Raw genomic sequence first — 22,130 nt, 5'->3', positions numbered from 1 at the left:
GTTGATTTTCTCTTCATCAGTGATAGAGTGACTGATATTAATGTAATTATTGCTTTGTCGCTTACAGTGAACCGTCTTCACCACATCCAACAATTCAAGTACAGGAGGAGGCCACTGACTGGACAACTGTGTTAACAAGACGAGTCACGGCAGTCTTCAGAGTTGATGGGATTGCGATTGGCCGGGCTAATGATGTAAACGAATATACATTTTTGACATATCCATCTTATTAGAAGAACACCTTGATGTTTCTACAGTGGAATGTTTTGAATGAACGGTGGACGGTGACAAGCCTCGATCTACTCCAGTTACCAGAGTGATCTACCAGAGTGATCAACCTTGTTTTTTGTTTCTCTACATGCTCTTGGGATAATCACAATCATCAAGTTAATCCAGCACTCTGCTATCATTAATGCATAAAGCAAATTTTTAAATAACTTGTGGTCCTAATGACTATCAAAGAACATTTTCCAGATATGAGTGCTTTACATGTCATGTTTATCAAAAGCATAAACACATATTGTGTTACAACAAATTACAACTCCACTTGAGGAGTAATCTACTGATGTTGAGGAAGAGGCTACTGATGTTTTTGGTTTTCTGCACTGTTGAAACAATTTATAGAGAAAGTTTGCCTTCATTCTGAAATTCAGAGAAAATGTTGATGACAAATTATTTATTATGACCGAGTATTCTGACTAAAACAAATACTTTGGACTTTATAAAGTGCAGTACTTGATGTAGCCTGTGTAATGTGTTTATACATCTTAAACAGTATTCTTGTGGTCTTTGTATTAAGTGTAGATTATTTAGTTTTTATTCTTATCTAAATTGTTCTTTTTACTGTTTTACATGTCTGCTTTATACTTGCTGTGTAATTTTATTTCTTAACACATTCAGTTGTGAGTTGTAATGAAATATTTCTACATTAATAAATAAAAATGGACATCTGTGAACCAAAATATTTTATTTATTTATTTGTGCATGCAGTCACCAAAGGATCAAAATGCCTGGGTCAGTACCCTGAAAATACTATATAATATAAAAAGGTACATTTTTGTACCTTCAGTGTCTAGGGTACAAAATTGTCCCTTAAAGGGTACAAATGTAGAAGGTACAATTTTGTACCTTTAAATAGAGGTACAAATTTGTACCCTTAAGGGTACCACCCCAGTGACGGGCCATTTGTACCCTAAAAGGTACAATTTTGTATCTTTTTTTCTGAGAGTGTAGAGAAAAATCCTTTTTTTTTTTTTTTTTTTTTTTTGCTTCACAACCTTCCACAGATTATGCTTTTTAAAAACAGATGGCTATTATTATTATTATTATTATTATATCTTGCACATAAACGTTTTAGGACTCACATATTCCTGAGACTCACTTCTGGAAGCATTAATCACAGAGGTGCTCTGTCAAATGTCATTGCAGCATTGAGAAGCAACACTGGATATCAATGATGTGTTTCATCTAAAGGCCAGCCATTACATTACAAGCTTCTTAAACGTTTCTATTGCTAGAGAGGCTTTGAAAGACGGCTGAGGTTTTCTGAGACACCAAAGGTATTTTCTGAGGACACCAAAATACTTCAAAAAAGTATTTAATTACTAATCAAAATTATTGTTAAATTAATTTTCTAAAAACTGGGTTTGAATACTCAATTAGTTAATATGTATTGTTTTGGCGCTACTGTATGTATGTAGTGGTGTTGTTTTGCTTGTGCACACTCTCTCTCTCTCTCTGTCAAATCTCTTAGGATCCCCAATTCCATTTTCCATTTTCCAGTTCCATTCCAATTCCATTCCATTTTCCCATTCGTCCATGGAGACCTACATCATCATTACTCCCTGTGGCATCATCACCTTTGCTGCCAATCAGAAAGGAAGCTCAAAGTTTAAAGCAGGGGTGCCCAAACTTGGTCCAGGAGGGGCAGTGTCCTGCTTATTTTAGTTCCAACCCCACACCTGAACCAGCTAAACAAGCTCTTTCTAGGTATACTAAAATGTCCAGGCAAGTGTGTTGAAGGAAGTTAAAGCTAAACTATGCAGGACACCAGCCCTCCAGGACCGAGTTTGGTTTAAAGGGACGCTAGAACGGAAGCTCACTCTCTTGTTCTGCTTTGTTTGTGTGTTTTTGGCTTGTGTTGTTGATATTATGATGATTTGACTTTAAAGTTTGATTTTGTTCGTGTTTCAAAGGTGGTACCTTTTTGTAAAAGCTTGTTTCACAATCTCTGATCATCAGTGTCTGAATTCCCCTTGGGAATTGAGGAGTTTAGAAGTCAGGTGACCTTCATCTTGCAACACGCAAAAAACTCCTATATCTATATACAAGTCTATAAGTGAGAGTCACTCGCTGTAAGTTTTTATACACATTTTTGGTTAGAAGTGTAGTCTAGATATGGCATGCAAATGCTGAAAATGTTTTATTTGTTTGTTTGTTTATGTTCTATTTAGCAGTTTAGATAATAATTTTCAGCCAGTTTTTTTTGTTATATTGCTTTCTTTTAATTTAAATCATCTTTCCCTTAACAACATACATTCATTGATTTATTTTCTTTTGTAAAATACTTCAACTTGTACATCTTATTTTTTCTGTTTGAAATCTTTTCACTTGTGTAAATAAATTCACTTATTTTGTCATATTTGGCTGGCATTTCGTTATTTTGCCACCAACTCTCATCACATTGAGTCACATCAAAATGTTACCCATTTAACCTAGAGCTAAACGTTACAGTCATAACAGTATTTTTATTATTTGACTCAATACTACTTAAAATGCATATGAGCAATTCCGTTTAAATGTCAACCTTGCCATGAAAAAAATAAGTTTTTACCAAATTTCACAAAAAACACAGAAACAGTTTCTGTAAGCAAGTATTTCATAGTACTTTAAAAATACTCAGAAATGTATCGTCAGTGTTTCAAACTATTCTTTTAAATTTGCCAAAATAACACAATTGGCAATTTCACAGCTGTCACATTCATAAGGGAAAAGTGTCACATCCATAACTAAATTTTTTCCTTATAAATGTGAAAATATGAAATAAAATAAAACCAATAAGTTTTGTTCTATAAAGAGCCAACTCTTACCCTTTTGATTAGAATTGTTTCCTTTGGGTTGTGCAGTTCATATCACAGAAATTCTACAAAGTATGCTGTATACTGTAATCTTGCAGACTTTTTTTGTCACATCCACAACGTATGTTTATTTTCCACATTTAAAGTACAAAACATGTTTACAGATATAAATTTTTCTGGTCCCATAACTCTGGGGTGAGTTGTTCTGGAAAATATAAACAAAACTTTTAATGTAATGTTAAAATATGCTTTCTATGTGAATTTATGTTTTGAGTTTTTACTGCAAATGTCACATCCATGAGCAACGCTGGAATTGCTCATATAAATCTCAATGAATGCATAGACAAAAGACATTGAACTCTTTTAATTATGTAAATTTAAGTCAAATAATAACAATAAAAAATTTTTGAACATTATATGTTTTAATTTCATTTTTACACAAGTGCAACTGCTGTACAAATTTACCATTCTTTAGTTCAAAAATTGGGTTATGAATATCCCATTAACACACAAAATCTGCATGCGCAGAGATCCACAGATTTCTAGCCTATCATTGAGTCTATTTAATTCATTGTTTAAATGTGTGTAAATGTATTCAGTTTTTAAACTAATTTCAGCAAAAGCATTGACTAATATAAAAAGTGTTTATTAGATTTATTTACAATACAGTTTGTAAAGTAATATTTTCTGTCTTTTAGAAGATATATTATATGATAGACTTGCTTTGTTCACCAAATAAGTGGATCTAGATGAATATGGATTGCAACCATTAAATAAAATATAAAAAGCTATTTTTTTATACTTTGCAAGTACATGTCAACTTACACTAACCTTAACCCCAAGCCTAACAGTCTACTTATAATCTATTGAGAATTAGTTGGCATGTAGATGCAACGTTGCTTAAAATCAACAAATGGACCGCTAAAATAAAGTGTGACCAAAAATATCTGCAGATTCTGTCTGGCCCTAGTAATGAATAACTATACAGTATGTATGTGCAATTGTCTTGCAACCTTCTTTAGATGAAAAGTTTTATCATATTGCAAAATAAATTTGATTAACAATAAATACAATGATTACATTGCTTAGCTGAATTTATACAGAAAGAACTGTACCACTTATGTGCACTATTTAAGGCAAGTAACATATAAATATCTGTTACTAAATTACCTAGGAATTAAAAGTAATCCCTTCACTTTTTTAGCAGAAAAGTCATTTAATATAGTAGCTTTGTAACTAATCACACCCAACACTGACTGAGGGTCACTACTCATACACTTAGCAGGATAAAGAATATCCTGAATTACAGATCATTCATATTTATAAGTTCCATTAATACTGATATATTCAAAAATCAGGTTGATATTTTTAGGGAAGAACCTAAATTCAAAACTGGGTTACTGCAGTGGCGAATGACACCTGTCTTAAGGAAGACCTTCAATAATTAATGAAGGAAGAAAGAAAAATGTACTCACCCTTCACAGATATGGCATACATGAATGAGTGATGAGCTTCCTCCTTGCTTGTCCTTTCCTGTAGGACAAAGAAACACATTAATTCAAATATTGGCCTTAATAACATCATTTTACCAATTGTTACCTCATTATTATGCTTTACAGGCATAGTTCATGCATCAATTGAAGTGTGTAAAACAGCTCAGATTAAGATATTGGTAATACGACTTCGGCTTTTTGACACAATAAAAAGGCAACTTTCTTTCTATTCTACAAAAAAAAAAAAAAAAAAAAAAAAACTATATATATATATATATATATATATATATATATATATATATATATATATACACACACAAGACCTAAGATGTAGGCTGTCATTAGTCAATAATGGTTGCTTTAATTTTCAAATAAATAGTATAATTTTATTTCTACATTATTAATTCCTACTTTCTTATCTTTACTGGTGTGTTTTGTGTTTGATTTGTTTTTGGATAAGTATTTGAATTAGCGAGCACTCCCTCTCAAATAATGGTAGTGGCTTTTGTTTATAGAGAAAACAGAGTTACTTTAAATAAAATTGAGACATGCAATTTCATACTAAAATAAAATTTAAAGGGTTAGATGACCTAATCAATTATTCTCCCCTTTAAGTTCCTTTCTTCTGCTGAACTTTAAAAAATAAAATATTTTGACTAATGCTGGTTGCTGAGACCCATCGACTTCCATAAAAGGAAAAAAAAATACTACGGAATGCCTAGTCAACCAGCATTTTTCAAAACATATTATTGTGTTCAAAAGAAGAAAGAAACCCAAATAGTGTTTGAACAGGGGAGTAAATAATTTTACGGGTGAAATATCTCTTAAACTTCAACATTTGGGATTTAGATTCCTAACTAGTGAGCTAAAACATGCTAGAAATGTGATAAACATTGCTGTTAAATCATCTTATTATTCTAGCAACATGATAAAACATGTTAGCTGCGTGAAATCAATCCGAGTATGAACCTGATAAACCATATGCTAAGATTGTACTAACGTTATTTATCAAGTGTCAAATCATGTTAAGATATTTAGCAACCTGATCCAACATGATAGCCCTGTGCTCATGTTCAAAACATGTTAGCAACCTAATAAAGCATGCTGTTTAGCGAAATAATGTCAGAATCATGCTAGCATCATGCTATTTATCTAACGTATACCTTAATCCTGTTTCTAACGTTAACCTTATGCTTTACAACTATTCGAAGTTTTTTTTTCTCGACTTACGTTGTTACAAGCACTTCTCTGTCTTTCATTTCAGTAGTTTGAGTACCTGTTTGTACGACAGTGAAAACAAGGAGGGTGCAGGAAGCGAGTTGGAAGTTGACGGTAAGAACACTATCTGATTGATCCATTTAGTTCATCCATTCAGTGAATGAATCACCGTGAGTGAAATTGATTCATTTAAAGAACCGGTTCACTTGAGTCATGGTGATTTAAACTGCAGTTCTTCTCGTTCTTCACGCCCTTTGTAATTTGGAGAACGAAGGGCTAGTGGACGCGCAAACTCTTTTTTATGTCGTGTTTTTTAAATATTTACAGCTTGTGTTACAAATATGCATTTTTGAGCTTTATCACTGTACTTTGTGCGCCCCACGAAATGAATATATATATATATATATATATATATATATATATATATATATATATATATATATATATATATATATATATATATATATATATATATATATATATATATATATATACACACACACACACACACACACACACATATATATATATATATATATATATATATATATATATATATATATATATATATATATATATATGTATATATATATGTGTGTGTGTGTGTGTGTGTGTGTGTGTGTGTGTATATACACACACACACACACATATATATATATATATATATATATATATATATATATATATATATATATACATACATATATATATATATATATATATATATATATATATATATATATATATATATATATATATATATACATATACGAAATCGTGATATATATTTACATTATTGTAAGAAATGGGTCAATAGAGCCACCGTTTTAGTCCTCTGAAATGAATATCCCTGCGTCTCAATGTGCATATCCACCTTTGTGATCGAAATGGTATACAACGTTTTTAATATTCAATAATCAGGGTGGAAAGCATGCATATTGAGGCACAGGCACTGTTATCAGGCACACTTAAGTTACTTCAAAAACTAGCAGTTGCACTTAGCCGACAATAAGTTTTCATATTTCATTTACATTTTTTGCTGATTTTATTTAACAAAACTAAGCAATTGAGAGCAATTGTGAGTTGATGCTACTTTGCCTTATGGCTAGTCCAGTAAATGACTTACCATCAATAATGTTACTCGTTTTGCACAAAAGTTCGTAACACAAAAAAAAAAACATATTCTATCATTCATTCATTTTCTTTTCAGCTTAGTCACTTTATTTATCTGGGGTCGCCACAGCGGAATGAACCGCCAACTTATCCAGCATGTTTTACGCAGGAGATGACCTTCCAGCTGCAACTGTCACTGGGAAACGCATACACTCCCAATCACACACAAACACTACGGACAATTTAGCTTACCCAATTCACCTGTACCTTGTGGGGGAAACCGGAGCACCCGGAGGAAACCCATGTGAACACGGGGAGAACATGCAAAGTCCACACATAATGGCGACTGACCTAGCCGAGGCTCGAACCAGTGACATTCTTGCTGTGAGGCAACACCGCTAACCACTGCGCCACCGTGCACCCACACAAAAAAATGCAGAAAACTAAATCTAACATATAAAATGTTATGCCTTTATGCTTTGTTTGCTCATTACTACATCTATCTGTGTATGAAGTCAAACTAAAAAGAGGGGAAAACGCTATGAAAATGGCAAAAATATCTAAATTGACAGGTGTGTCTGCCTGCAGTGTCTCACCTGAGGGTTTTCCCCCGCACATAACATCCATTTTGAGGCCAACCATTGTTTGTTTATGATTGCATGTCATTTTCAATGGCTGCTTAAAACTGTTCCAGAAAATTGAAAGTTGTCTTGCATTTCACCGTTTTATGAAGGTAGTAGATTCTTTTTTATTTTTCTTTCTTTAAATCGCCTTTGTGGATTTAATTTTGGTCCTGAAAAGAATCTATCATTTAAACAGAAAGCGTTGTCTGGTTAGAGTAAAAGTAAGGCATTAGAATTCAATACACGCCGTGTTCTGTTTAAATGGATGGCTATTAAATGAACTGTCGGATTCTTCATTTTCACTCCTCTCCAAAAGTGAATAGAGGTCTCATTGTTGAGTTTTGTTTGGTGACAGAACACAAACCGTCAAACATTAGCTTGCCAACACTTCTCTTCAGGTGCTTTTATCACAAGCAGAAGCATTTAATGAGAGAGGAAAATTTGTTTCAACTGTGTAGCAGACATGAGTGATTTAATTTCAGATACTACACAGCTGGGATAAACACTGCTGTAATCAAAACCAAATGCAAACATGGCCATCCGTGGAGCTCAGCGACTTTTCTAAACTGCCTTTCAGTTCATAGGATTTCTACACTACTCACTGTATGTGCAGGATAACATTTTTTAAGAGCGGAGGGGGGATTAGAAAGGCAACCATAACTCAAATAACTACTCGTTACAACCGAGATAAGCAGAAGAGCATCTCTGAATGCACAACACGTCCAACCTTGAGGCAGATGGGCTACAGCAGCAGAAGATCACACCAGGTGCCACCACTGTCAGCTAAGAACAGGAAACAGAGGCTAAAATTCGCAGTTGCGTTGTCTGATGAGTCTCAAATTCTACTGTGACATTTGGATGGTAGGGTTAGAATTTGGCGTCAACAACATGAAAGCATGAATCCATCCTGTCTTGTATCAATGGTTCAGGCTGGTGGTGGTGGTGTAATGGTGTGGGGGATTTTTTCTTGGCACACTTTGGGCCTATCAGTACCAATTGAGCTTTGTGTCAATGCCACAGCCTACCCGAGTATTGTTGCTGACCATGTCTATTCTTTTATGACCACAGCGTACCCATCTTCCGGCAGGATAATGCACCATGTCATAAAGCGTGAATCATCTCAGACTGGTTTCATGAACATGACTATGAGTTCACTGTACTCAAATGGCCTCCACAGTCCCGATATCTCAATCCAATAGAGCACAATTGCGATGTGGTGGAACGGGAGATTCGCATCATGGATGTGCAGCCGACAAATCTGCAGAAACTGCGTGATGCTATCATGTCAATATTGACCAAAACCTTTGAGGAATATTTCTAGTACCTTGTTGAATCTATGCCATGAAGGATTAAGGCAGTTTTGAAAGCTAATGTGGGTCCAACTCGGTATGTACCTAAAAAAGTGGCCGGTGAACGTATATTTATATTTAAACAAATTTATTATGCTTAAAATGTGAATGTTATGCTGGAGATTCACCTTTGCCTTTAGCCGACAAGAATGAATAGGATTTTAAAACATATTCAAAATGATTCACAATATTACTGTGTATATATATATATATATATATATATATATATATATATATATATATATATATATATATATATATATATATATATATATATATATATAAATTTAGCATTAGTCAAAAACATTTTTAAAAATATTATATTATATGGAAAGGTGAAGCACAATTTTATTTGAATTGTGAACATTCAAAAAAAATGTTAATTTAGAATTTATAGGTAATATTTTGATTTAGTGCACAAGAACTTGTAATTGTCATAGTTAAGAAAAAGTCTGTGCTGCTTATTTTTTACAGAATTGAAAAAGTTAAAATAAAATTATAAATATCTTAAATTTTTTGATAAATTAAAAAATGACTGAAAGTGTTAATTCATTTTTTTAAATGCATACTTCATAATTTGAGCTTTTAGTATAAAACTTAATATCATGGTCTACTTAAAAACAAATTAAAGAATTATTCTTTGAGTTTATTTGATTAAACATCAATTAAAGAACCCACAGGTTTTTTTCTGCAATTGAGAATCATTTTATAAACAAAAACTAATTATAAATGATAATATTAAGGGGATGACATTTCAAATATCATACAACCCATTTATTTTTAATAAATATTTAATTTATTTAACTATTAATTATTCAATTTAACTATAGTATGTTTTATTTCAATTAACAAGATATTATAAATTTAAAATTTATTTAATATGTTTCCTATATTTTCCCACATTTTCTTGTATTGACCCACTTTTATTTTTGATAAATATTTTTTAAATAAATGTATTTATACATTTTCGTTTGTTCTTTTATTTTTGGTATTTCAGTTAACAACAATATATTAAGAATTTGTAATAATTTATTTAATACGTTTACTTTATTTACTCAAATTTTGTTTAATTCACCCCATTTTATTTTTAATGCATATTTAATAATTGTAATTTATAATAAATAAATGTATTTAGAGAAACTTGTTCGTGCTTTTATCAGCAGCAGCAGGGTGGATTACTATAATGGACTCCTTACCAGCCTTCCCAAAAAGACAGTCAGACATTTGCAGCTCATCCAGAACACTGCTGCCAGGATTCTGACCAGAAGCAGAAAATCAGAGCACATCACACCGGTCCTCAGGTCTCTACACTGGCTCCCAGTTACATACAGAAAAGATTTTAATGTATTATTACTGGTCTATAAATCACTAAATGGGCTAGGACCTCAAACATTACAGATATGCTCACTGAATACAAACCCAACAGATCACTTAGATCACTAGGATCAAATAAACTAGACGTTCCAAGAGTTACTTCAAAGCAGGGTGAATCTACCTTCAGCCACTATGCCCCCTGATGCAGGAATCAGCTTCTAGAAATGATCAGATGTTCTCCAACATTAGGCACATTCAAATCAAGACTGAAAACACATCTGTTTACCTTTATTGAATGATCACTGAGCTATATCCGACAGATCAAACCATTGTGTCTTTCTTTTCTTTTTTATGCTTTTATAACCTGTTTTAACACATTTTAATCTGGTTTAATCACTTTTTATTCTTTGTTCTTTTTATTTTCTTATACTTGTCTCTTTTATTCCTGTTTATGTAAAGCACTTTGAATTACCTTTGTGTATGAAATTTGACTTGCTTTGCCTTATATTTTTCTTGCTTTTATTTTTATTTCAATTAAAAACAATTTATTAAATATTTTATTTGATTTTTTCAATAAGTTTCCCACATTTTCACGCCTTTGCTCCAGCAGTCACGAAGTCCACTTTACAGAACAGAACACGATGTACCCTAGAGTTCCTCCACTAATTTGATTTCCTTTCTTACATTTTTGGACTATTTCCAGTCAATAAACCTTTTTGAAATGCCCCGATGAGCAAGACTGAGTGCATGTGCTACAACCGTAACATCCATGCACTGATATATTCTCTTGTAATTGCCTTCTAACCGAATATGCAAATGCCCAACTACAGAGTAAAATAAAAAAGCCTATATTTGCGAATAGAAAGCTTTGTTCTTTTATTTAAACATTCCTATTTTAGACTTATTCATACAGTCTATTAAAGTCATTGATAACTAGGAGGCCGTTTGCTGGCAGAAGTCACATTTAGGTTGGTTTTAAAACAGGACGAATGTACTATTATATTCTCTATAATAGACCTCTGGGGTTTCTTTGAAAGCCATTACACTGGCTGAAACAGCGTCGAGATTCACGAGCTTAAGAGAAGGAGTCATTTGCATAATGCGCACCTGCAGATCTTTTTAATGTGTTTTAAAGTGCTTACCACCCCAAAAAACTCGGCCTTTTCAAATAACTTTACATGAAAGTTTTCTCAAAGCTGCGTGATTGCATCCAATTATTTATTAATAAGGTTTTTTCGCAGCCACTGTGAATGGGAGTTTTGGGTTTTTTCTCCGTCACATCTCATGATGATCTTGTTCATTACAGACGCTCTGTGTGCTTGAAGTTCAGAGAAACACAGAAAAAATGATTTCAGGCCACTCAAAAGGATTGTATCTCAAAGGCTGAGAGAAAAAGAGACAGATCTATTGTAATGAGATGTTCCTCTACTGTAGAGTACAGGCAAAAATAGCTTTTCTTGCTGCCTTTTGAAGGGCTCTTTTGGAAATATGATGGATACCTGCTTGTGGAGGCCTGATGAAAAGAGCCAATTCAATTAATGTTTTTGTCAGTGAAGCTTGTTGTTACTTAGGAAGTTACATGTCATTTGTCCTGTGTGATCTTACGTTTGAAGTGAGTGATGGGATGGGATGTCATTTCACCCAATTGGTCCTTCTGAATGGTTTATTTTGATGAAGCTGTTCAAATGAATGGTTCAGTACACTGTGTGGCACTTTATGAGATAAAACATTGCAAAAAGTCAGGATTTTCATTGTGATTCCTGTATTTTCTGGAAAACAAGTCACACTGTCTTATTTTAACATCTCATTATAAAATAATGCCAATGTTAAATGTGCTGTATGTAAGTTTTTGAAACTTTTAAAGGATAAAAATACCATAATATGTTTGCAGATATTAAGGAAACATGCTAAGTGAACGTTCTTGTTTATCTGAAAAAGAATTCGCATTTAAAAATGTGTGTTACGCGCTGAAGCGTCTGTCTTTGTTTTGGTCTCTTTAACTCGCCCAATGCGAGTTTAGCCAACTATATTTCAACACTCTAGGTTGCCTTGGCGTATTTCATTTATTCATTCAGTCATGAAAGCTTTTAAAGTAAACGACTAAAATGTGACCTCCGGTGGACATTAGCAGCCTCTAAAATGAGATGCAGATTCAGAGTTTCACATGAGATGGTCATTAATTAGAAAAAAATACAATTATTACGAACAACATTAGATGAGAAGGATACATTGTAACCCTGTGTCCTAACAAAACACTACTTGACAGGATTTGCAGCGATAAGCAATTTGGCTGTTTGCACCAGATGAAACACGACAGAAATTTAAATATGGCTATTCATAAGCACAGAATATGCACTCACTGCACTCCAACAAAATGGTAAGGTTTATAATCTGATTAATGCATATTAAACCTCTTTAACATAGTTAAATGTACATGCTGAATGATTGATATGTGTTGTCTTGCACTGAATTACAGTTTTAAAGTTCAATTCCAAACGAAATTGAAGAAATAGAAGTTGGTTTTAAAATATAAATTTCAGTTGTTGGTTAGAACAAAGACTCCTTTTACTATGAAAAATATTCCTTCAACCGTGTGCCATTGCTTTTATTTAGAACATTGTTTAAATCAGCTTTAAATCAACCTCAAGCACACTGCTGTAGGTGTCGTCAATCTGGCAACCTGCATTTGTGTGTGTTTTGAACCAGTAGTGCAATACCTAGTTCTACCACTGTGTGACAAACATACTGCGCCTTTAATGTTCATAAAAACAATAGTGTATATTAATGATACAGTGAGTGTTGAATCATGAATCATTATAGCTATCCTATGGGACTTCTGCAAAAATCCTGTTCAAACTTATTATCATGGTATGAAGCAGAGTAAAACTAAAAGTGAAATTAAATGCTGAAGCAATTGCTTATAAGGGATGATCTCGGCATGAAAGCAGGGGTGTTTTATTATCCCATGGTCTACTGCATCCTGTTCTTCTATTGCGATCATGTGGAGAAGCAGTGCTGTCATTTTATGTACTGTAAATATATTTTAAGTTTCAGTTAATGCTGCTCTGTGCAGTCTAATAAAACACACAACATATTAAAACACATTTGGTGTTTCTGGTGCTTCCAACCAGAACTCTAATGTGTATAACGTCACTAGCATGAACACCGATCATAGTCCATCTCACTACTCTCTAAACAATAAAGGTGCAAAACCTGTCACTGAGGTGGTCCTTTTCAAAAGGAACACTTTTGTTCCTTACAGGTGAACACTGGTACCTTAAAGTTACACTTTCTTACCTTTAAGGTACTATGAGGTACACATTCTTACATTTAATGCATTATTATATACCTTTAAGGTACAAATTTGTACCTTACAAATTTTAAGGTAAAAAAGTGTACCTTTTGAAAAAAGGTACTACCCCAGTGATAGGCTTAGTACCATTATTTATGTAAGTGTAGTTATTGCACACGCAAAATTGCACATTTTTTGGATTTGAATAGTCATAATCATTTGGGATAATGTAATCTGTAAAATGTATCTATTAGTTCCCTTCAGTCCACAGCAAATCTAAAATGCTGATGCAACAACCCAGTAGTGGTTGTTTCAGCTTATTATATTAGTAATGTAACAAGTTCAGTTGTGCAAAATGTATGATTTTTAAAAATGCACCAAACTCCACCCCTAAACCCAACTATTATTGAGGGATGACCAAATTGTACAAAACTGAACAAATAAGATCATACAAATGTATAGGATTTAGCCACAAATTTTAATGGTACAAACAGCCATGAGACAGCATTGCAACATAATACAGTAATTTTCAATCCAAAATGGTGCCGTGTTGCAATTTCAGTCCAATAACTAGAAAACTACAATGGTTTTAGTAAAGTACATGGAATTGAAAATGCTCATTTCTGAAAATAGAACCTCTGTCTACTCTGTGAAGACACAGTTTAATTCATACTCACACAAAATCACCTGAAACATGGGACGTTGCCATCTGAAATGAGGCAGACACTTCTTGAACTTAAAGCAGCAGTTTTTTATTATAATAACAAGCACAGGTTTTGACGCATGAAGTCCCTGTCAAGGATAGAGATGAAGTATTCTGAATAAAGGTCTGTTCCAGTCACAGCATGACTAAAAACACTTACCTTTTTCTCCATCAGCCTGCAGCTGAACTTCTGTTTCAAGTGTTGCGTCTCTGCTCATAATGAATCAGAATCATTTAGAGACATAAAAAGACATTTCTGTATTCAGTGACTGAATGAACCCAGTGAAGTTACAAAGAAAAAGGGTAGATCGCTCTAATTTGAATCCAAAAAGCCAGACTGATGACCTCTTTTGTTAGTTAAAACTAGCTCTTAAAGTAATAGTTCACCCATTTAACATCTAGCTGACGTTTGTCTAGAGTAGAACAGTAAAGAAGCTGAAATCGTTGTCCCATATAATGGAGGCCTTTAGGTGCCATTACTTTAAGATTTGACTACCTGAGGCTTCTGGCAGTGGGATGAGGTCTTATGAAGGGAAAGGTTCACTCAGCCTGCAGAGGAATCAAAGTCCTGGTCAAACCTTAAGACCTCACTGTTTAATCTACAGTGTTCTAAATTTACTAGGTTTATGTTTAAGTGAACAGATCTGATAACATTTCTTCTATATTTCAAATAATAATATTGTCAACTTTGAGTACTTTAACCCTTCAAATGTTTTCATTTGATTTATTTTAAACAGAAAAACCATACACAAAACAATTCTTTAAACAAAATACATTTCAACATGATCGAAATGGAGCGGGATGAAGCACAAGCTTATCATTTTGCCCAACTTATTACCACACACATCATTCGTCTGTTACTACAACTTATTTCTTATTTTACTTATCTCTTCTTTTCACATGAGAAATATATGCTTTACATGAGAGAGATTTCATCCTTTTGGCATCTTTACATATTATATGTTTTATTCCATTTGTACATTTACATTTTATAACACGGACCCAAAAACTACATAGAGCTCTATTTTAACGGTCTAGGCGCAAAGTCTGAAGCACAGGGCGCAAAAGCATTAAGGGCGTGTCCGAATCCACCTCCTCCAATCGGCCTTTACTTTCACTTTCTCACTTTCGTGGATAAGAAAACAGTGTTGTACGCACTCCACTGAAGACATCCATTATATATAAATAATTTCATTTGTTAAACGCAAAGATTATTTTCAAAATTATTTCTAAAATCAGATCTAATTTCCAGCAAACAAATAAATGAACAATAATAACAAAGTGTGCTCAAAAACTGAGCTATATCCAAACAAACATGCTATGGCTTATGGTCCAAAACCTGACAGGTGGACAAGTCTAAGCTTGTTTTTAATAAAACAATTATAAATATGCATAAAATAAATAATACTAATGATAATAATAACAATATACAAAAGCAAGTTGTCATGAATAAACTGATAAAAGCCCCCCGAAGAAACCATGGAGGCAGTGGTTTTTATATTTATGTAAGAAGTAATAATTTTTGTAATATTTTAGTCCATTAATTATTTTTCATTTGTAAATATATTTCTGTATTGCTCTACATCCTGCATGTTTTAAGCAATGTTTAAGCAAAGCGCACAACTAACATGCTCTGCGGTAGACTTTAGACCTGATTTCAGCTGGTCTATTGTACAGTCTGTTTTAGCTCCTCAAAATAGCAAAGCGCCAGCAATGCGACTTAACTCACCTCTTTTCTAGACCAGAACACCCATGAGTTTAAAAAGTGGCACAAATGGATTTGCTATTTAAACAGCAAAAGGTTGCGTTGTTCTGACAATAGCAACATGTCGTGGCAAACACGTCTTGCGCCTTATTGCGCCGGGTGTATGATAGGGCCCATAGTATTGCAAACAGCCATTATTTAAAATTTCATCATACCTTTCTCATTTATTCTTTCTCAATCTCCTCCATTCATCATTATATTCCATTAATAATAATAATAATAATATTAATAATAATATATATATATATATATATATATATATATATATATATATATATATATATATATATATATATATATATATATCTTTTTAAATTGGAGATGCGTTCTTAAAACAGTCTAAGAAGAAGAAGACGAAAGAATAATAAGGTTAATATAACGGTATGTTGGTTTTCTCAAGCCACTATAACAAGATGACAAGGGGGTGGATACAGTTAATGCCGGCAGCTAGCTCTCTGCAACTCTTACATGGTCGCCCACTGAAGCTAAGCAGGGCTGCGCCCGGTCAGTACCTAGATGGGAGACCACATGGGAAAGCTAGGTTGCTGCCGGAAGTGGTGTTATTGAGGCCAGCAGGGGGCACCCAACCTGCGGTCTGTGTGCCCCAGTTTAGTGACAGGGATGCTATACTGCTCAGTGAACGCCGTCTTTCGGATGAGACGTTAAACCGAGGTCCCGACTCTCTGTGGTTGTTAAAAATCCCAGGATTTCCTTCGAGAAGAGTAGGGGTTTAACCCCGGCATCCTGGCCAAATCTGCCCACTGGCCTCTGTCCATCATGGCCTCCTAACCATCCCCATATTCAATTGGCATCATCAATGTCTCCTCTCCACCAATCAGCTGGTTTGTGGTGTGCGTTTTGGCCCAAAATGGCTGCCGTCGCGTCATCCAGGTGGATGCTGCACACTGGTGGTGGATGAGGAGATCCCCCCCCATTGTGTAAAGCGATCTGAGTGCCCAGAAAAGCACTGTATAAATGTAAGGAATTATTATTATTATTATTATTAATAGGCAAGACAACCAATAAACACAGGAGAACTAACTTGAAGGCGTGTGACATGAATAAAAACACAGACAGGGTTACATAGGCAAATCATTGGACAACAGTAGTTTGTTCTGTAGCCAATCGAAGAAAAATAAGGTCTAATAATATTGACCTTACAAATTATTTTTTTAAAATGTCAAATAAAAAAGGCTTTTAATCCAGGCAAATTAATCAAATAAGACTTTCTCCATAATTCAAAAAAATTATACTATGAAAATTATCGTGCTCTGTTAAACAGCACTTGAGAAGTAAAAAAAAATTCCCAGCAGGGATACTAATTCTGCCTTCATCTGTATATAAGAGAACGGTAATCTCGACTACAGTATGCGTTCATTAATTTTAGCACAGACAGTCCAGGTTTAGATTTTTGCTAAACTGACTAACACATGTACTGTAAGCATAAAGCAGCAGTTTTCTGCAGGAGCAGTGGTGTTGCATTGATCTGTGTATATCTGAATGGATTTATCATCATTGTGAGTGTGTTTAGCTCTGCAGATAAACCCTGACCCGCAGTAAATGCATCTCTCTTCTGCTGAGTGTTGATTGTGTGGTGATGGATGGCGGCGCTGTGTGTTTGAGCTTTATCTGGAGAAGCTGCGCTGACACTGATGGACAGAGTTTGCTTTGGTGATCTACATTGCTGGTGGTTGATGTTTAACTTTGAGAAAGACTTGATCCTCTCTCTGTGTGCTTCAATAACTGAGTTTGATGTTCGTTCATGTTGTGTGAATTTAAAGGGCAAGGATTAAACTCTTTCACTCGCGCATTCTGGGGCTGCTACAGTAGGTTGAAATGATCCTTTCAATATTGTTTATTATTTGAACAAACTTCTGTCAAATAAAATACATACTAAAATACATATTATTTTATAAATTTACTAAAATATAATGCATTTGTTTTTTCCAGTGTAGTGAGAGACTGCAGATTATATTAGTAAGTATATTTTTAATTTCGCTTTTCTTTAAAAAAATATTAAAATAAATTAAATTAAATTATATATATATATATATATATATATATATATATATATATATATATATATATATATATATATATATATATATATATATATATATATATATATATATATATATATATATGAAGAGTTCAGATGCAAAAGCCGCCAAACTGAATTTCTGCCAAAAATAAGCTAATTATATTAAGTGAATGCTTTGGGTAGTACATGTTCGTCAAAAAGTTTTGTTTGAAATCATCTAAATCCCAGCGTCAGCCCATTTAAAAATAGTAGTTTGTTGGCAAAAGCCGCTAAATGTCACTTGTCTTTGACAGCAAAAGTCGCTGTTTTCCGAGAACCAATCAGATGTGCGAATCATCAAGTTTTTAATGTAGCATCGCGCTGATACGCCGGCTTTATGAGGCTTTTCTATTCCACTCTCAATTTCGATTTTAAAAGATGAAGTTTGATGAGCTCCATGAGCTTGTCTGACTGTCAGTGAATGGCAAATGAAAACGTCCCTTACCTCAAAACACTTTGCATTATAAAAAAAAAAAAAACACAATTTACAGTCAGAAGTGCAACATGCATTCATAACGTGTTTTTGACCAGTGACGGTACTTTAAATGACTATATAGATGTGACTATATCCGATTTATTATACATTAAATAGCAACTCCATTTCACAAAATACGAAGTTAAGATGCCGTTCTTTTATCCCGCATGGGTGCTCTGAGGATAAACAAGAGACAAAAAAGAGACCAATATCTTGAGTATAGTGAGGATGAATAAATGACAGTTTCTGAGAGAAATCCTCTTTTTTTCACAGTAGGCCTACCTTTTGCTTTATTTGCTGATGTAAGTTATGTTTTAAAAGATAAATATAATGTATAAAACTATACATTATTTTTATTACTTCAATTTTTTTTTTCAGTAATAGACAATGCACAGATATTGATGTTTCACAATGTTTTTACTGCATTACTTGAATCTAACAAGCTTATTTACAATGTTTACATTGCTCCACTTACATTAAATCCAAATCCCAAATATCAGCAATGACAGCAGATTGTTAAGATTTAATTAAAGTCAATTTTAATGTTATTGATTAATGCACTTGACAGATTTCATTCATTCATTCATTTTCCTTCTGCTTACTCCCTGGTTTATCAGGGGTTACCCCAGTAGAATGAACCACCACTCATTTGACAGATTTATCTTTTAATTTCAGGTGGTTTGTGTATGTTTTCAGTTTGGTAAAATAATCTCTAATTACATCTTTAGGGATTTTCAACTAATTCAAATGTCTTGTACCAATAAGTGGATTAGAGGGTTTTGCATTAAAAGCAGACGAGGATTTCGCTGGTTTTGACAAAAAAAAAATTTAAGTTGTTAAAAAACAACACAACTGTCTAAAGTGACAATTTGATTTGATAATAAGTAGTATTTTATTTTATGAATTTTAAGAGTAGTGGTTGCATGAGCACACTGCATATAATTCAGTTATTTTTAATAAGCATAGAATTTATATAACAGTACAACACATAATACTATTATTATTGTTTTTTTAACCAATTTTTGTACATTTAATTTTATTTTAAAACTCCAAACAACCTTTTTTTTCCTGCAGAGATGTGGCCTTACTTCACTTTTTTTCTTTTAGACAACACAGTGCTCTATAAATAAGAAAACAAGTGATAGGCAATGAAGCCGAGAGCTGCGGTGGGTTTGCTGTTAATGCCAATCACTGGATGTCAGGCTTAAGTCAGGATTATTGACCCTGTCAGTCACGATGGACAGTAATCCAGATTCACTGAAACGCTGCTTTTCTGTTGGACCTGCAGACACTGAGAATGAAGGCCAGTAGAGCAATGATATGCAGTCACTCATGATCATGACCATGTGTGGGAATATTCAGTGTCAACATCATTTCAAGCACAAGACTTCACTTTCAGGCTTCACCTCAGTTTAACTGTCAGAACATAAACTACAGAGATCGAAATCACTGTTATCAGTGATATCACTTCCAAAACCATTCAGGGATTGAAGTTTATCACTTAATTTTTGCAACCCAGTTTATACAAGCAAATACAAAGCATAGAAAAGTACTATTACTTTTATTTCCTTTTCAAAATGTGAGCAATAATTATTATTACAAACAAATATAATTCTAACCAGGAGCACGTTTAACCAGATCTTCTCGATGTTCTTTCTTATTAATCTGAAACACAGTCTGAGGAATTGTGTTTTGTATCATAATGACAAATATGATAAAACTGGTAAAGACTGGTAAAACTGAATGCAGAAGTAATCCCACCGGTTCTACCCCAGCCAACCCGCTCCAAGCTGGTATCGAACAGACGACCTTCTGCATGGGAGTCGGTTGCTCTGCCAAGGAGGCAGAAGACCATGGCCTCTAGCATCTGTCGCCAGAGCACCTTTAAAGTCAGAAGTGTGAGGTTTACCTGCACAGCACTTACTAGCTGGCCTCTGTTACACTCACGCCCCTAAACCTCACTCCCATCCGGGTCACGGCATCAATGTAACCCCGACAGTCCTATTCCACCCAACCCGCTCTAAGCTGGTATCAAACCGACGACCTTCCGCATGCGAGTCGATTGCTCTACCAGGGAGGCTAAAGACCATCATGGCCTCTTGCATCTGTAGCCAGAGCACCTTTAGAGGTCAGAGGCGTGAGGTTTACCTGCACAGCACTTACCAGCTTGCCTCCGTTATACAGGTTAACTATGTCTATTTATAATACCTTATATTTGAGTGTAACTTCATTTGAGTTTAATGCAATTCTGTGCACGACTCGATTGTGTAAAACTGCTTTGAAACAATAACTATTGTGAAAAGTGCTTAAATTGATTTGGAAAAAGTACATCCATCCATTCATTCATTCATTCATTCATTCATTCATTCATTCATTCATTCATTCATTCATTCATTCATTCATTCATTTGTTTTCAACCGCTTTTCCGGGGCCGGGTTGCAGGGGGCAGCAGTCTTAGGAGAAAACCCCGCACCTCCCTCTTTCCAGACACTGCCTTCAACTTCTCTGGGAGGGTCCCGAAGTGTTCCCTGGCCAGCCAAGAGACATAGTCCCTCCAGCGTGTCCTGGGTCTTCCCCGAGGCCTCCCTCCGGTGGGAAATGCTTGGCGTCCAGGTTTCCAGGAGGCATCCGAAACAGATGCCTGAGCCACCTCAGCTGACTTCTTTCGATGTGGAGGAGCAGCCACTCTACTCCGAGCTTCTCACTCCATCTGCTGTATAAGGGTGGACCCTGCCGCCCTGTAAAGGATGGTATCCGAGATATTGTCCTTTTGGTCATGACCCAAAGCTCATGACTATAGGTGAGAGTAGGAATGTAGATTGACTGGTTAATCGAGAGCTTTGCCTTTCGGCTCAGCTCCTTCTTTATTACAATGGACCGGTACATCGACTGCATTCCTGCTGCCGCTGCACCAATCCCAAAAGGAAATGGTGGCTTGCCATCTCCAAACGGGAGGAAAGTCTTTACCCCAGGCGGAGGAGTTCAAGTGTCTTGGGGTTTTGTTCACAATTGAGGAAAGGATGTGGAAAAAAAGTAGATCTATTTAATTTATTTAGTTTTTTAAAAATTTGAAACATTTACCAACGACTATTTTTATTTCATTTGTATTAGCTTAAAAAACAGCAACAGCTTTAAAAATTTGGTAAATATGGTTGATAATGCTCCTGGTTACACTCTAAAAAACATTGGGTTGTATTAACCCAACGCTGGTTAGAATAAGGATTAACAAATGGGTTAAAGAAATACAATTTTTGACCCAACATTGGGTTAAAATAACCCAGCATTTCTTAAAAGTGGAACCAGGAGCATTATCAAATCATCAAATATTTGGCAAATCTTTAAAGCTGTTGCTAAAGTTAATACAAGTTCAATAATAATTTGTATTCTTTTAAATTTATTCATTCTTTCGTTTTCTTTTCGACTTAGTCCCTTTAATAATCAGGGGTCGCCACAGCAGAATGAACTGCCAACTCATGCAGCATATGTTTTTTATGCAGCAGATGCTCTTGCTGCTGCAACCCATCAAGGGGAAACATCCATACACTCTTATTCACACACAAACACTATGGAGAATTTAGCTTAGCCAATTCACCGATAGTGTATGTCTTTAGACTGTGGGGGAAACCGG

The 22,130-nt window shown here is 34.4% G+C and overlaps 1 protein-coding gene across 32 annotated transcripts in view; it reads right to left on the bottom strand.

Moving 5' to 3' along the window:
• The window catches only part of LOC147833032 (uncharacterized), a 248,845-nt gene extending 240,732 nt beyond the window's left edge, over positions 1–8,113 (bottom strand). For 15 of the 32 annotated variants that reach the window (XR_015513133.1, XR_015513129.1, XR_015513131.1 and 12 more), the window contains exons 1-2: positions 5,847–6,046; positions 4,553–4,610 (exon numbers count right to left, since the gene is read on the bottom strand). Coding sequence is in view for 7 of the 32 variants with exons in the window: in XM_087290185.1 (XP_087146311.1) it covers positions 4,553–4,610; positions 5,847–5,928 (140 nt within the window). In the remaining 25 variants the exon portion in view is untranslated. Of the gene's footprint in view, positions 1–4,552; positions 4,611–5,800; positions 6,121–7,497 lie in introns of those variants that run through there. The other 17 variants (XR_015513145.1, XR_015513140.1, XR_015513141.1 and 14 more) reach the window with 6 other exon arrangements.
• Between the last annotated feature and the right edge of the window lie 14,017 nt (positions 8,114–22,130).

Source organism: Danio rerio, chromosome 17 (assembly GCF_052040795.2).
Source record: "Danio rerio strain M-AB ecotype USA chromosome 17, GRCz13ab, whole genome shotgun sequence".
NCBI lineage: Eukaryota > Metazoa > Chordata > Actinopteri > Cypriniformes > Danionidae > Danio > Danio rerio.
This window is presented reverse-complemented; position numbering and strand designations above follow the sequence as displayed.